We start from the raw sequence: 15157 nt of genomic DNA, 5'->3' as shown, positions 1-15157 counted from the left end.
GAGGAGTGTTTGTCTCACAGAGAGCAGAAACCACTTGGAGGCCACTCAGTACGTTCATAAAGGGAGGAAGAGATCCCTACTGAATGTGCAGGCAGTGGTTCAGATTTCTTTACTGCTTCCTCTAATGAGATATATTTGGCTTCTTTAATAAAACTGGCTTTGGAAACTGCACTTTGAGGAGGAAAACCAGTGTGCCATAGCAGTCATGCCAGTGAAGGTCTCCACTGTTTTTTTTATTACCTGTAGAGGTCCCAGTAAGATTGTTCAGTCCATAACATGACGACAAAAACTAACATGATGACAAAAACTAAATACACCTTTCAGAATAAACACTTCCAAGTTTATTCATTTCTAATGATCGTCTTTGATGTGCTGATTGCCACTAGGGATGTGTACGCCCAGTGGTGCTTCACCAGAACATCACAAAGGTGACAATTGCCTCCATCCTTTCTCTTACTCTTCTTCCCTGGATTTGAAGGCCAGCAGAACTCAGAGCTCAGCCCCTCTCTGAGACACCTCCCCAGTCCTCCTCCAAACCGCAGTGACCATGCCACGCGTCTCAGAGCATCCCTGCCTTGGAGTCCAAGGGATGAGTTAAAATGAGTTTTCCAAGCAGCTCTTGAACGCTCTCTAGTGGTTAAAATAGCAAATACTTTACACATCACCGTCTGTCACCTCTTCAAGCCTATTTAAATAAATAAATCGCTCACGGTGACTCACGTATTTCCGAATTAAAAAGATATTTAAATTAGAGTTATAATTATTCTTGTAATTATTTTAATATTTTATTATGATGTATTAATAGGCACTAGAGTAGTGTTTGTCACTATGCAAAACACAGAGTGAGTCTAATATTATTCCTGTGCATCAAGTAACGTTTTTCTTTTCCTTTGGCCAACAAACAATTTTCATAGAATCATTTGGTTGGAAAAGATCTTTGAGATCCCATTTTAGGGGAGCTGGAACTAGATGATCTTTAAGGTCCCTTCCAACCCAAACTATTCTATGATTCTATGATTCTAAGATCATCTCATCCAACCATACCTGTCCACTACTAAACCATATCCCTGAGCACCTCACCTACCCATCTTTTAAACCCCTCCAGGGATGCCTCAACCACCTCCCTGGGCAGCACTTCCAGTGCCTAAGAATCCTTTTGGTGAAGAGATCACCTAGAATTCATAGAATCACTAGGTTGAAAAGACCTCTTGGATCATCGAGTCCAACCATTCCTATGTGCCACAGAACCATGTCCCTGAGCACCTCGTCTACCCATCTTTTAAACCCCTCCAGGGATGGTGACTCAACTACCTCCCTGGGCAGCCTCTGCTAGGGCCCAATGACCCTTTCTGTGAAAAAGTTTTTCCTGATATCCAGTCTGAACCTCCTCTGGTGCAGCTTGAGGCAATTCCTCCTTCTCCTATCACCTGTCACTTGGAAGAAGAGGCCAGCACCCTCCTCTCTACAACCTCCTGTCATCCTAGACTGTGTTTGCAAAAGTCACTGAAAATCCATGTTATCCACAAATATGAATTCATTCCTTCCTGCATATTTTCCCACATATTCCAGGATTCCTTACTTTCCAGAGAAGCCATTCAAGCTCCTCCTAGAAGCCCCGAATGTATGTCACACAGAATGCTAATTTTTCATTTCACAGCAGAAAGCAAAGTTGAGAAAGAACGAGGTGACCCAGATATGGAAATCTGGCAGCTGCCAGACCAAAGGACAGATTAAAGCACAGAACATGCCACAGACAGGAATGACAAAACACTTGTGCTGTTTTTGAATAATTAATAGATCACAAGCCTATGTCCATGGGAATATTCACATGAAACATTATTTACATATTTTTTCAAATGTTAATTGCAACCTGTCTTGCAAAAACAAACCCACTGGCTCACAGACACATGTTATTTGAATGTTTTCCATTTTTCTGTCTACTCTCTGTTTATTTAAAGACAGTGTCTTCTTGTTTGTCTGCCTTTCTCATTGCAGTTACTACCTTAATCATCATCATCATGAGTTTAAACATCTGACTGCATTTCAAGTCATCTGAAGCAACTCGGGAAGTTGCTCCAGTAGCAGCCCTACACAAAAAGAAATGGGTCATATAAGGTCCTTTGTAACTCATCCTGGATTTTATCAAAAACGGTGCGGCCAGCAGGAGTAGGGAAGTGATTTTGTCCCTGTACTTGGCTTTGGTGAGGCCAAACCTCAAATACCATGTTCAGTTTTGGGCTCCTCAGTACAAGAAAGACAGCGAGGTGCTGGAGTGTGTCCAGAGAAGGGTAAGGGTATGGACAACAAGTCTTACGAGGAGCAGCTGAAGGAACTGGGGTTGTTTAGCCTGTAGAAAAGGAGTCTGTGGAAGACTTCATCGCTCTCTGCATTTACTTGAAAGAAGGTTGCAGTGAGGTGGGTGTTGGTCTCTTCTCGCAAGTAACAAGTGATAGGATGAGAGGAAATGACCTCAAGTTCCTCCAGGGGAGGTTTAGATCGGGTGTTAGGAAAAATTTCCTTATAGAAAGAGTAGTGAAGCATTGGAAGAGGCCGCCCAGGGATGTGGTGGAGTATCCTTGCCCGGAGATATTCAAAAAACATGAAGGTGTAGCACATCAGGACACAGTTTGGCAGGCAAGATGGTGTTAGATAGTTGGATGAGAACTTCGAGGTCTTTTCCAACCCTAATAATTCTACGATTCTATGATTCTGTTGTATCCTCGATATTTATTCCAAATCACATCTTTTGCCTACTTAGATTTTGATGCAATATTCCCTCATTGAAACCAATGAAATGCATCTTTTAATGGCATGAGCTGTAATCTGCCACACCATGAGACTTCTGCAGGTTCTTAAGACCTGGACCAAATGATTGAGCTGGGGCTTTCTCCCTCTCTAGCAGCCATCCTACCTACTGCTGCCAACCAATTGCAAGTCTCAGCTCTTGTCTTCAGCTCTTCATCTTGGCTTGTATCAGAAATGGCGTGACCAGCAGGGCCAGGGAGGTTCTTCTCCCTCTGGACTCGGCACTGGTGAGACCGCTCCTCGAATCCTGGGTTCGGTTCTGGGCCCCTCCCCACAAGAAGGATGTTGAGGCTCTGGAGCGAGTGCAGAGAAGAGAAACGAAGACGGGGAAGGGGCTGGAGAACAAGAGGAGCATCTGAGAGAGCTGGGGGTGTTTAGCCTGGAGAAGAGGAAGCTGAGGGGAGACCTCATTGCTCTCTACAACTCCCTGAGAGGAGGTTGTGGAGAGGAGGGAGCTGGGCTCTTCTCCCAAGTGACAGGGGACAGGACGAGAGGGAACGGCCTCAAGCTCCACCAGGGGAGGGCCAGGCTGAATATTTGGAAAAAAAATTTCACAGAAAGGGTGATTGGGCAGTGTCCGAGGCTGCCTAGGGAGGGGGTTGAGTCCCCTTCCCTGGAGGGGTTTAAGGGCTGGGTGGACGAGGTGCTGAGGGACATGGGTCAGTGATTGATGGGAATGGTTGGACCTGATGATCCGGTGGGTCTTTTCCAACCTGGTGATTCTATGATTCTGTGATCCTATGTTCAGCTAGTCTTCCAGTCCCCAAATGTCACCAATGTGGTGACACAAAAGGAAACTTGTTGGTGGGCTTGTGAAGATGTCAGCCTGCTTCCAGACTTCGGGTTTGTAAGGAAACCTTTCTATTAACCAGCAGATTGCACTCCCTGTTAATTTTCCATGACATTTCCCAGCCTTCATCCTGATGACAATTTCTTGGTTATTAAGTAATTAAAATTTGATGTAATTAATTTTACTTTCTAATTAGATAATTGTTCTGTCATTGCAATTCTCGGTGTGTAACGTTATTATTGCAATATGTTAGTCAGTAATGTCAGTGAATCAACATTATTTTTTTAAAAGCCTTAACTCTTGTGTTGTTCTTAGATAAACTGGCCTGCGACAGCCTCCTTAGGGAAAGCTGTTCCCAAATTTCTGCTTTGCTGAGCTGCAGTATGGCCCTACCTTGTGTGTTTACGACTTGGACAGCTGCCTGGTGAGTAGCTCTATTGCTCTTTGAAGACATTTATGACCCATTTATCGCTGGGGTGCTGGAGAATAGAACTGCCCAGTGGACTTGACGAGTTTGGACTTGAAGAGTCCTTGAACTTAATTTTATGACTGCGAAAGTCATAATTCCAAAAGTGCATAAGACAGAGTCCACACGGAGTTTCATCTTCATTTTTGACCATTTCACATTTTCTCGCGCAAGTATTTCACCTTTTTTCAGAGCTTTCATACCCTCTGTTCTGCCACCAAGGTCATAATGAAAATATTAACTAGCAGAGACACATGAACAAATTCTAATGCCTTGCTTCATACCTCCTTTCATTTTGACAGGGAATTGCTGCCAATTATTCTTTAAGTAGACAAGCTTTGCACCCACTTTACAGTCATTTCATTTAGGTTGTGCTTCCTTAGGTCGCTTATGGGTTGTGTGAGAGTATTAGAAGCTTTATTAAAGTTTGCAGATGTCATCTGCTTCTCCTCAAGTCCATGCGATACTATTCATGGAAGGAAATTAAATACTTTGACATGGTTTGGATTTGACAAATTTATATTGGCTGTTTCTCATCTCCTTTATTTCCCAAGCACTTAGGATGTTTCATGAATAAAGGCAGAGCATCTTTAACTTAATTTAGGAAGACATAGTATACAGCTCAGTTTCCAAGTGGCAGATCAACATGTTGTTTTTATTTTGTTTCCCAGCTGAAAAGTCCATTGGGAGCTTTCAAAAGGCAAAGTTTCTCTCAATGTGAGAACAGAAAATAGTGCTGACACGTAAATCCCTGTGCACTGAGATGAAAATGCCTCTTTGCAGCCTGGCTCTTGTGTACTTGTTTATACTGACCTGCTTATCTCAGGGTTTATCATATCATTGACACTTCTTAACCTAATGTCTGTTTTCCAGTACGGCGCAGTGAGAAAGCAACAGGAAATACTTAAAACCTCTTGCACGAATTATTCTGATATGGAAAATAAAAGTGTGCTTAGAAAGAACGACCAAAAGAACAGGTAGCTGCTGTAAACAAAAGCATTTGAAACCTCTGCACTTAAGCAAGGACAGATACAGGCTGTACATTACAATTCCACTGTAAAATCTTTTAATCCTATGAATGTAACCATGATGCAAAAGAAAAGAAAATCACAGGATGTTTTATGGCTCTTTTTATATCACATCTAGGCACAAATGCCTACTGTTCAAAGATCATAGAATGTTTTGGGTTGGAAAGGACCTTAAAGCTCATCCAGTTCCAACCCCCTGACATAGGCAGGGACACCTCCCACTAGATGAGGTTGTTCGAAGCCCCATCCAACCTGGCCTTGAACATCTCCAAGGATGGAGCAAGTTACTTTCAAATTTACTCCTCCCTGACCTTTTGTATGCATGTGATATACAGGATGATTTTGATCTGCCAGTTGCAGAGCAGGAGGTTTGATTAGCAGTCTTCAGGTTCATTTGGAAACTACATTTCCTGACCATGAATAAATTATGAATATCAAACCGAAGGTTTTTCGAATGACTATGCATGATTATATCAGCTGAAGAGATTAAGATCTTAGGCACAAATCTACTGAGGGCTAAGTGGGCAGGCGTGAGCTGGATCTGGCCATTTGTGAAAACAATATTTGGGCTCCTCCACTCCTAGAATGATAGATATTAAGAGAAGAAGTTGTTAAACATCACAAGCCCTGTTCCACTTACAACAAAATTTGGCCTCCCCTAGGGAGCAGGTGGCCCTTGCTGCTCCCTGACAATATCTTTGGCTTCCAACTGTTGATTTTTACTATACCTTCCAGCATAGGATTGAATAACCTTTCGGTAAGATCCATGTTATCTCCACAGTTACAGAGAACAGTTTATGAAACAAAAAGGATTCTTTCTTTTTTTTGAGGTGCTGACAAGTTTTGAATGACAACCACTCTAGATGTTCTCCAGAAGTAAAGATCTAACATACTCAGACTACACTAAGTCCAAATTTGACTTGTAGCCATGTGATACTCTCATTTAAACAGTAAAGTGGCTGATGGGTTCAAAAAAACCCCCAAATTGAATAGAAAATTACTGCTTAGGAAGGTGCTTTGGTTGGAGCTGCAGCATTTGTCATAATACTACCCAATATTTTCCATAACAGTAAGGAGATCAATACAGAATCATGTGATATAATTTACAAATACAAAAAGATGACTGAAAAAGTAGATTAGAGGGAGGACGGGTGTAGAACACTCTGGATAGCGTGGTAAGCTGGGCCCATTCAAATGAGTTGATGCAGGCAAATATAAAGCCTAGAGCAGTTTTGAGCTGCTTTTCAGCATTGAGGCTTCTTCTTTGGTATGTATGCCCAACGCACTCCCTTCCTATGCCAGGACTTTGTACATTCAAATGAATGCTTGATCTGTTTTGCATACGGTTTATGTAGCAAAGTAATGTCCCAGCCTGTTTATTTACTTCTGTAAGCTGAAGACTTTTGTAAACAATTGCTTTATGAAAGGGCTGAAGATCTGTGTGACATCAGCAGAAATATTTTATAATGTGTCCAGTTCTGGAATCCTCAGCATAAGAAGGAGATGGAGCTGTTGGAACGGGTCCAGAGGAGGCTGCAAAGATGATCAGAGGGCTGGAGCACCTCCCGAACGAGGACAGGCTGAGAGAGTTGGGGTTGTTCAGCCTGGAGGAGAGAAGGCTGCAAGGAGACATTATAGCGACCTTCCAGTACCTGAAGGGGCTCCAAGAAAGCTGGGGAGGGACCGTTTACAAAGGCTTGTACTGATAGGACGAGGGGCAATGGGTATAAACTGGAGAGGGGCAGATTTAGACTAGACATAATGAAGAATTTCTTCACTATGAGAGTGGTGAGGCACTGGAACAGGTTGCCCAGGGAAGTTGTGGCTGCCCCATCCCTGGAGGGGTTCAAGGTCAGGTTGGATGAGGCTTTGAGCAGCCTGATCTAGTGGGAGGTGTCTCTGCCCATGGCAGGGGGGTTGGAACTGGATGATCTTTAAGGTCCCTTCCAACCCAAACCGTTCTATGATTCTATGATAATACTGTCCCATCAAGGGCTCTGTAGGGAAATATATCATTTAGTGGCATTTAATCAATTTTTGCTATATTGAATTGGAATTATGCTAGTTTTGACTAATCATACCATCAGATATCACTTAACCTCCTTTGAACCCAAACATCTTTTGAGTTTTGCATTGATCTTGCTGTTAACACATCAATAGTTCACAGTTGTGGTATAAAACTTGCAATATAATTTTATTCAGACAAAACCATACGCCAAGCTTTCAGTCCTTATTCAAGGAGAGGTTTATTGTGTCTGAGTTTACTTTTATTACGCATGTTATCCAGCCCGTGCGTTTAGATAGAGTGGGAATTTCTCTCCTCTGAGCAAATTCCTCTGGGAAAAGGAAACCTAAATTAAAACAAAGCACTAACTTTCTAAAACTGCCTGATGAAGAGGAGCAACCACGGCTTTTGAAATCTGCACAGTCCTAAGACAGCAACACTGAGTGCAGGTTCAGATTCTCCCAGGCTCCTGTTCCCAAGCAGGATTCTTGCTCCAGACTGGTATTGCTGTATACAAAGTTCTGCTCTCCAAAGTAAGTTTGTAATCTCAAAAGTAAATAGAAGATATTGTAGACCCCTGCTCATTGCTCTACTTTAAATGTTGCCATTTTATAAATAAAAGCATTTCAGTTTATTTATTTTTCTAACCATAATCCCTGTATACTAAATCTGGGCACTGGAAAGAGAGGTTGGGGCTGCTGGTTTTCTGTGCATCACCAGCGGCATGGGATCTGCTTTTCAACTTAAGATACGGTTTCCTCTCTCCCTTCTCTTACTGTTACGTTCCCAGCAGCATCTCAACATTCAATGAGATCAGTCAGTGAACCGATCAGGTCAGATCTGTGATAATGTGCACACAGGTAATTTCATTTTAGTCTTACAGATCCTACTGAAAAAAACCCCAATTCAGTGCAGAATAAATAGACGTCATAAATTATATTATTTCATTATATTATTCAAAATAATTCTGAGTACGAACAGGCAGCAGATACGGTAATTAAGGAGAGAACACTGCATGCTGTGGGACACAATTCCTGGTTTGGGGAAGCAGAGAACATATCAAAAGGATGGGGAAGCTGGTGAGATGCAAGACTGGATGCTGTTTTGGAAAACTGGGCGGCAAGAAGATGAAAAGACAGGGCCAGAGCACCAGGTTGGGGGAGGCAGGAGCACATCTCCATTTATCTCATTTGATGTCTGCACAGGAATGATCTGAACTAAGTGGAGCTGCAGGGAGACACAGCTCATCCTTGGAGCTCAAAACAAACTGATGTGAGACCTCACTCTTGCTTGGAAGTAGCTCTTGGGACACTGGGGAAAAGCAATCTCTTTTTTCTTTCTTTCTTTTTTTGCCTAGAGAAAGAACAATGGGGCAGGGGATTAGTAGTACTTCCTTGTAGCATTTTCCCCAGAGGGAGCAGCAATGTTTGGCTTGGTTGAAAGTCGCTGAGCAACTGGGCAAAAGGAGGAAATCTGGAAAGGGAAGGGCTGGGGAGGTGTCTCAGGAGTAACAAAAGTGATATATAGGAGGATAACAAAATTCTTGCCTGAGACAATACTTCAGTGAGGAGGCTCTGTGTCCCCTCGGAATATTTATGAAACAGTTGAGCCCTGATTACTCCAAGAAGCTTAAGACTTTCTTCCTCTTCACCTTCCTTTTCATGTCACTGGCCAGTTATGTGTGTTTTAAATACATCTGTCGCTGGTTTTGCCATTCTGAGAGCTGGAAACTGAGAATCAAACAGAAAAGGTGTATTCAGACTTTCTAATTATAGCCGATGTGAAATAATGATGAATCCAGAGAGATCTAGCAAGGGACACATTCATCTGGAATACGAAGAGCAAAGATAAGCGTCTCCTAAATCTGGCTTCCCACACTACCTGCAGGAAGGTGGAGCCCTCCCTCATCTTGAGAAACTCTTTGGCCTAAAGGTTGATAGTTGTGGAAATGCTACATATGCCTTTGTTGGGGGACCTTCTCTTCTCCCTTGCCTTTCCCCAATGATGCAAAAATCAGCAACTCCAGAGCTGACCTTCCTTTACACGGCTCACAAAGACGAAACACGAAGCCAGCTCCCTACAAATAAAAAGGTTTGATCTGCATCATACTTAGGCAGAAGTGATTTCAACCAGCTACCTAACACCAAAGAACTTGAAGGCGAAGAGACCCAAATCTAGATCTACATGGAGATCACATCGTGTGTGGTAAGTAAGGTGACACTTACCTCTAAGAAATGTAAAGGCTGAGACCCACGTGCTAATCACAAGTTTGCTGTGTTAGAAGTTGCCAGGATAAAGCTTACTCACGTATCAGAAGTGGTTCAACACTTCCTCAGTGTGGAGAGGATGAGGTCTCAGCTCTTCTTTGATGGCGGGGAATTCTTATCTAGGGTTTTCTTGGCCAGGTGCTGATGATAAATATTGTCGGCACAGAATTACAATGAATTTGTGCTCACTGCTTTTTGAGGAATGGTACGAAAGAGGTAGATGAATACATGAGAGCATGACCTGCCCAACATTATAAACACACTGAGTATTAAGAGGTATTTGAAGAGTTGACATCAACTGTGTAGTAGAGTGTGCTTGCATGAAAGTTATTTCCAAGTGAAATTTGGAGATACCAAAGTTTTACTTCTAAAATTGATGCAGGACAGGGAACCATGTGGACTTCAGGTGGTCCCAGGCTGCTCCAAGAGATTGCTGGAGAGTCTGGAGACCTGGTATGGAGCCCACACAGAGCGACAGCTGCACAGTATTGACTGTGAATGATGCCGCAACACACATTGACAGGTATTTTTGGTACAAAGTTGCCGTGTTATAGTAAGAATCTGTTAAATGAAATTAGTAAGGCTTATCCCATGCTAAATTCACAAATGTCTTTTGCTTTTTTTCAGTAAAAAGTTCTTCTGCAGCTTCTGTGTAAGGTATTTAATGCTTTGCTTATAGCTACTTGGGCTTTAGCATGTAAACTTTATCTTTGGCTAAACAAAATGGCATCCAGTGTAATTACAAAGAGCTTTGATGCAGTAATTGTCACGTAATTATTGCTCTTGTAATCTCCTGTAATAACTGCTCTCAGGAGCAGCATTTTGAACTTTTTTTTTTTTTTGAGACCATTAACATCTGATATTTTTTAATATGCTCCCCCATGAAGAATAAATATCTCATGTTGGTGGACAAGAACAGGGCTTCATTCTGGTCCAATGTGCGTTCCTAATTTATTGTCACCAATTCTCCCATCAGCCCTGATTTTTCTTTTATTCCAGATTTTTTTTAGCACTTCAGCAATACAGGTTTCGAGTACAAATGACATTGGGCTCCCACAACTTGGTTGAGTGCCCAGGAGCTCACACGGAATTGCAATGGGAACATAAGAAGGCAAAACGAACAGGAATGGATTAAACAATTCCATATTATTTTAAAGCATTATACTTTACGGTCAAAAAGCCTCAGTGTGCTTCTCATGTTCATGAAGAAACTGTGTTTGACTTGGGGAAAAAAGTTATTTCAACCCCTGTGTAAAGGGCTTGGAGAATCAGATGCCTAGAGATTAGAGCTTGAAAAATATAATGGTATTAACAAAACCTTCTTGGTGATTACTGAAAAGAAATGGACTTCCAGTTTTTGGACATATTTCTTCTACACTTCATTTATTCAACTGAAATAATTGGGTTGGATGATTTATTACATTTGTCTTATAACCTGTTATGCAAAAGGAAGTGATTTGGGAAGCAAATAACCTGATACAAAACAAATTATTGAGCTGCTATAGAAAATATAGGCATACATGAGAAGCAGAAGTATATGAGCAATATTTACAGATTAAATGAAGCAAAAAATCTGACAATTCAAAATTATCTGCTAGACAATGAGGTCAAAGCAAGCAGTTTCTTGTTGTATTATCAACTTGAACTGACTCCTGAATAGCAAGAATCAGGATGGGTTGTACGTAGGGATTTGGTGAGTAAGAGTAATGAGACATCTCTACCTCAATGGCAGAGAACCATTAGGCTGGCCCAGTTGCTCAAGAAACGCTTGCTCTTGTGTCAGTCTGTGATCTATGATTAAACAAATCAAAGAAAAATTCAGCTTTAAAAAACAATGGTAGAAATAAAATCTGAAGCTGGTAGTACAACCAAAAAATCCATCTCCAATTTGCATTAATGGGAATCCACTTTTCAGGGCCTTATATTCCCAAACTCTTTTACTCATTAATTCTATAATAAATAATACAATAATAAATATAAATACAAAATAAAAATACAAAAAAATACAAAATACAAAAACAAATACAAAAACCTTTCCAATGTTATTTAGCCCCGCAGCCCGCTGAAGGCTGTGGCATTTCATTTTGAAGCTGTAACTCTCAAAGGCGGCAGAGTATTCATTCATTCAAAAAAATCCTTTACTTCACAGACTCTGATGCCTTTTCTTTAAATTAATATTGAGTAATTAGTCATTGTCAGCATAGAAGAAAGTACTTAATTCAGTTTTGGTCTCTGCTATACAGAAAAGCTGTGGACGGGCTAAAGAGGGTCCAGAGCAGGGCCACTAACATGATCAGAGGACTAGGGAACCTGCAAAATGAAGCAAGGCAGACAGAACTGGGTTTGTTCAGCCTTGCAAAGAGAAGACTTAGGGGAGACCTTATTGCCATGTACCAGTATATAAAGGGTGTCTATCACAACATGGAGAAGACAAGGACTAAGTTGCTCCTGGGGATGTTTCTGATTGGATTCCGGAAGAAACATTTTCACCATGAGGACAGTTAAACCCTGGAACAATCTCCCCAGGAATGTGGTAGATTCTTCAACACTGGACACTTCCGAGGCTGACCCTGACAGGGTGCTGGGCCATCTCATTTAGGCTAGACCCAAGTAAGAATTTCACCACCAGGAGAGCCGTGAGGCACACGCACAGGTTGCCCAGGGAAGCTGTGGCTGCCCCATCCCTGGAGGGGTTCAAGGCCAGGTTGGATGGAGCTTTGGGCAGCCTGATCCAGTGGGAGGTGTCCCTGCCCGTGGCAGGGGGGGTTGGAACTGGATGACCTTTAAAGTCCTTTCCAACCCAAACTATTCTATGATTCTATAATTTAAACTATAGATCACCTAAAAAGATTGGACCAGATGATCCTTGAGGTCCCTTCCAGCCTGGCATTCTATGATTCTACAAAAATACTCAGCAAGTGCCAGCACACGGTCCAGGCTTGGGTCACAAAAACCTGCAAAACTAAAAGCAGCTACGCGGAGTATTCTGGGATGGCGTTTGGAGAGATGCACGGAACTCTAAAGCAAATCCCACTAGGAAAGCCAAACGCAAAAAACCGCCTCCATCGACTGAAGCGCCGTGGTTAGGGCCCCGTCACACCTCCACAACCCTCCCACAGCGTTCGGGACGTGCCTCAAAGGCACAAAACGCGCCTCCCAGCCTCGCTCGCACTGGGAACGGCCCCGCCCGCGGGGAGGCGGGAGCGGCGGGACGGGCTCCTCCGCCCCTCAGCCGCACGGCCTCAGCAGGGCAGTCCCTGCCGGCGCCCCGCTCCTCGGGGACGGCCGCAAAGAGCCCGATACGCCGGGTGTCCCGCGGGGGTCGCCGCCCGGCGCTGTCGGACCGGAGGGTGAGGGCGCCGCGAGGGCCCGTGGCGGACGACCCCGCCTCTCCATTGTGTCTGGCACTTAGGCGCCCGCCGCGCGCCTGAAGGACCCCGCGGCGAGGACCCCGCCAGCCGGCGGCGGGAAGCGCCTTCCTCCTCCTCAGGCGGTCTCGGCGGGCACCCACCAGCCGCGAGGACCCCGCGCCGCTCGCTCCCGCGCCGCCCTTGCCTTACGCGCTGGCGTGCGCGCCCTCGCTCTCTCTCCCTTTTTAGTAGCGCGGTGCGGCGGTGGCAGGAGCGGCGCGGGCGGCGGGGCCGGAGTCGGCTGAGGCGGCCATTCCTGAGAGCGCAGCACTTTGAGTTTCTTTTTTTTCCTCCCCCTCCCCTAGTTCCCCCGGGCCACTCGCGCACAGGGTGAGGAGGGTGGCGAGGCCCCTCTTGGCGGGGTGGGGGGAGTGGTGGTGGGGGGGTGTATTAAGCGGGTCGAGCTAAGGGGAAACGACCGTTGGGCTGGGCGCGCGCCCCCCTGCGGTCACGTGACGCCACCCCCCAGTTCGCCGGGGCAGGTGCGCGCGCCCCTGGGCGTGGGGAAGCGGCCGAGTGCGCGCGCGCCCGCCCCGCGTGTCCCCTGCGGCCGCCCCGCTCCCCGTAACGCGCTCCGACCTCTCCTCCCTTTCTCTCTTTCTCTCTCTCCTCCTCCTCCTCCTCCTCACAGAGATGCCCTCGGCTACCAACAGCACTATGGCGAACAGCAACAGCGGGAAAGCAGGCCCGGGCGGGGAAACCGCTCCAGCAGCCGCAGCCGCCCCGCAAGCGTCGGGCGGCAGCATCACCTCGGTGCAAACCGAGGCCATGAAGCAGATCCTGGGAGTGATCGACAAGAAGCTGCGCAACCTGGAGAAGAAAAAGGTGCTCTCTTGACCTCCCCTCCCATCTCGGATGGCTGCGCGACCCTCTCTGCCCCCCAGGGTGGGCCGTGCTGTCGCCCACCCTCTGCACCCTGTGGTCTAACGAGCCTTGTCCCCGCTGCTGGCCCGTCTTAACGGGACTTTACAGCGTCCCGTCGTGTTTTATCTCCCCTTCCTTGTGCTCAGCCGTGCCCTCCCGCTCCCCCGGGCTGGTTGTTCCCGGCGTCGCCCCCAGGGGCCGCCTGCTGGAAGGTTCCAGAAGGGCGAGCACCGTTCTTTCCCCGTCCCCTTTCGGGGATCCCCGCGCCCCGTTTGCTGTCCGGGCCCTCCCGGAAGCCCCTCGGCCGCTCCCCGCCTCCCCCACACCCCGGGCGGGGGAGGTTGGGGCAGAGGCTGGGATGGGGTCGTGGCTTTTCCCCCGTTCCTCTTCCCGGCGAGACCCCCTCGGCTCCCCCCGCCCCTCATTCTGCCTTTTGTTCCCCTCCCCGCCCTGCTTTCCCCCCGCCGCCACTTCCGTCACCCCCCGACCCCCGCCGCCCCGTCCCCGCGCCTGGAGCTCGTTCCCCTTGCCCATCGCAGCGAGGGGAGCAGCGGGATGGGGCCGTGTCGGGGCTCCCGGCGCAGCCCGTGCACATGGAGGCGGGAGCTAACATGGCGGCGGCCGCCCCGGCGGAACTGCATTGTGTGCCAGAGCCGGCACAAAGCCGGGGGCCGCCATCCCTCCCCACCCCGCCCCGGGAGCCTCCAGCCGCTCGCTTTTCCTCGCTCGCAGCTCGCCCTTTTGGGAGTCTTGACCCCGCTTCCAGCTTGACCCATTTATAGAAAGAGCAGCTACCAAATCCGCGAGCCTCAGACGGTGCGAGTTGTGACAGAAGAGAAACAAGGGAGTCGTGGGTCCGTACGGTTATGTGGCACCGTGCTCGGTGTTGCTGGGTTAAATGATCCTCAGAGGGCTTTCCAGCCTATGGACCGGGTGGAAAAATACTCGGGGGTTTGTAGCCTGAAGACTTGCTTCAAAACACCTTTCAGTTCTTAAAGGGGGCTTTTAAGCAAGGTAGGGGAAAACTTTTTAGCAGGGCCTGTAGCAGTAAGACAAGAGGTAATGGTTTTAAACTAAAACCAATTTTTAGAAAAAGCAGCTACCAAATTTGGGCCTCAAACAGTGCAACTTGCAACACAAGAGAAACTGAGCCATAGGTCCGTATGGTTATGTGGCACCCAGTCCTTGCTCAGTGTTGCTGGATGAAATGATCCTCAGAGGGCTTTCCAGCCTACGAAGCCAGCAGAAAAATACTCAGGGGCATGTAGCTTAAGGACTTGCTGCAAAACATGTTTCAATACTTAAAGGGGGCTTTTAAGAAACACAGAAAAATATTTTAGCAGGGCCTGTAGCAGTAGGACAAGGGGTTAAGGTTTTCAACTAAAACAACAGACATTTAGTGTAGATGCTTGAAAGAAATTTTTCGTGTTGAGGATGGTGAAACGTTGGTGCAAGTTGCCCAGATAGGTGGTCGCTGCCTGATCCCCGGAACAGTCAAAAGTCAAGTTGCATGGGGCTCTGA

The 15157-nt window shown here is 46.1% G+C and overlaps 1 protein-coding gene across 8 annotated transcripts in view; it reads left to right on the top strand.

Moving 5' to 3' along the window:
• Window positions 1-12913: 12913 nt before the first annotated feature.
• CAPRIN1 (cell cycle associated protein 1) overlaps window positions 12914-15157 on the top strand; it is a 32934-nt gene continuing 30690 nt past the window's right edge. For 2 of the 8 annotated variants that reach the window (XM_069857370.1, XM_069857369.1), the window contains exons 1-2: window positions 12914-13101; window positions 13403-13596. In XM_069857370.1, coding sequence (XP_069713471.1) covers window positions 13405-13596 — 192 coding nt within the window. In that variant the 5' untranslated portion in view covers window positions 12914-13101; window positions 13403-13404. Of the gene's footprint in view, window positions 13102-13365; window positions 13597-15157 lie in introns of those variants that run through there. The other 6 variants (XM_069857372.1, XM_069857371.1, XM_069857366.1 and 3 more) reach the window with 4 other exon arrangements.

Source organism: Phaenicophaeus curvirostris, chromosome 5 (genome assembly GCF_032191515.1).
Source record: "Phaenicophaeus curvirostris isolate KB17595 chromosome 5, BPBGC_Pcur_1.0, whole genome shotgun sequence".
Taxonomy (NCBI): Eukaryota; Metazoa; Chordata; class Aves; order Cuculiformes; family Cuculidae; genus Phaenicophaeus; species Phaenicophaeus curvirostris.
This window is presented reverse-complemented; position numbering and strand designations above follow the sequence as displayed.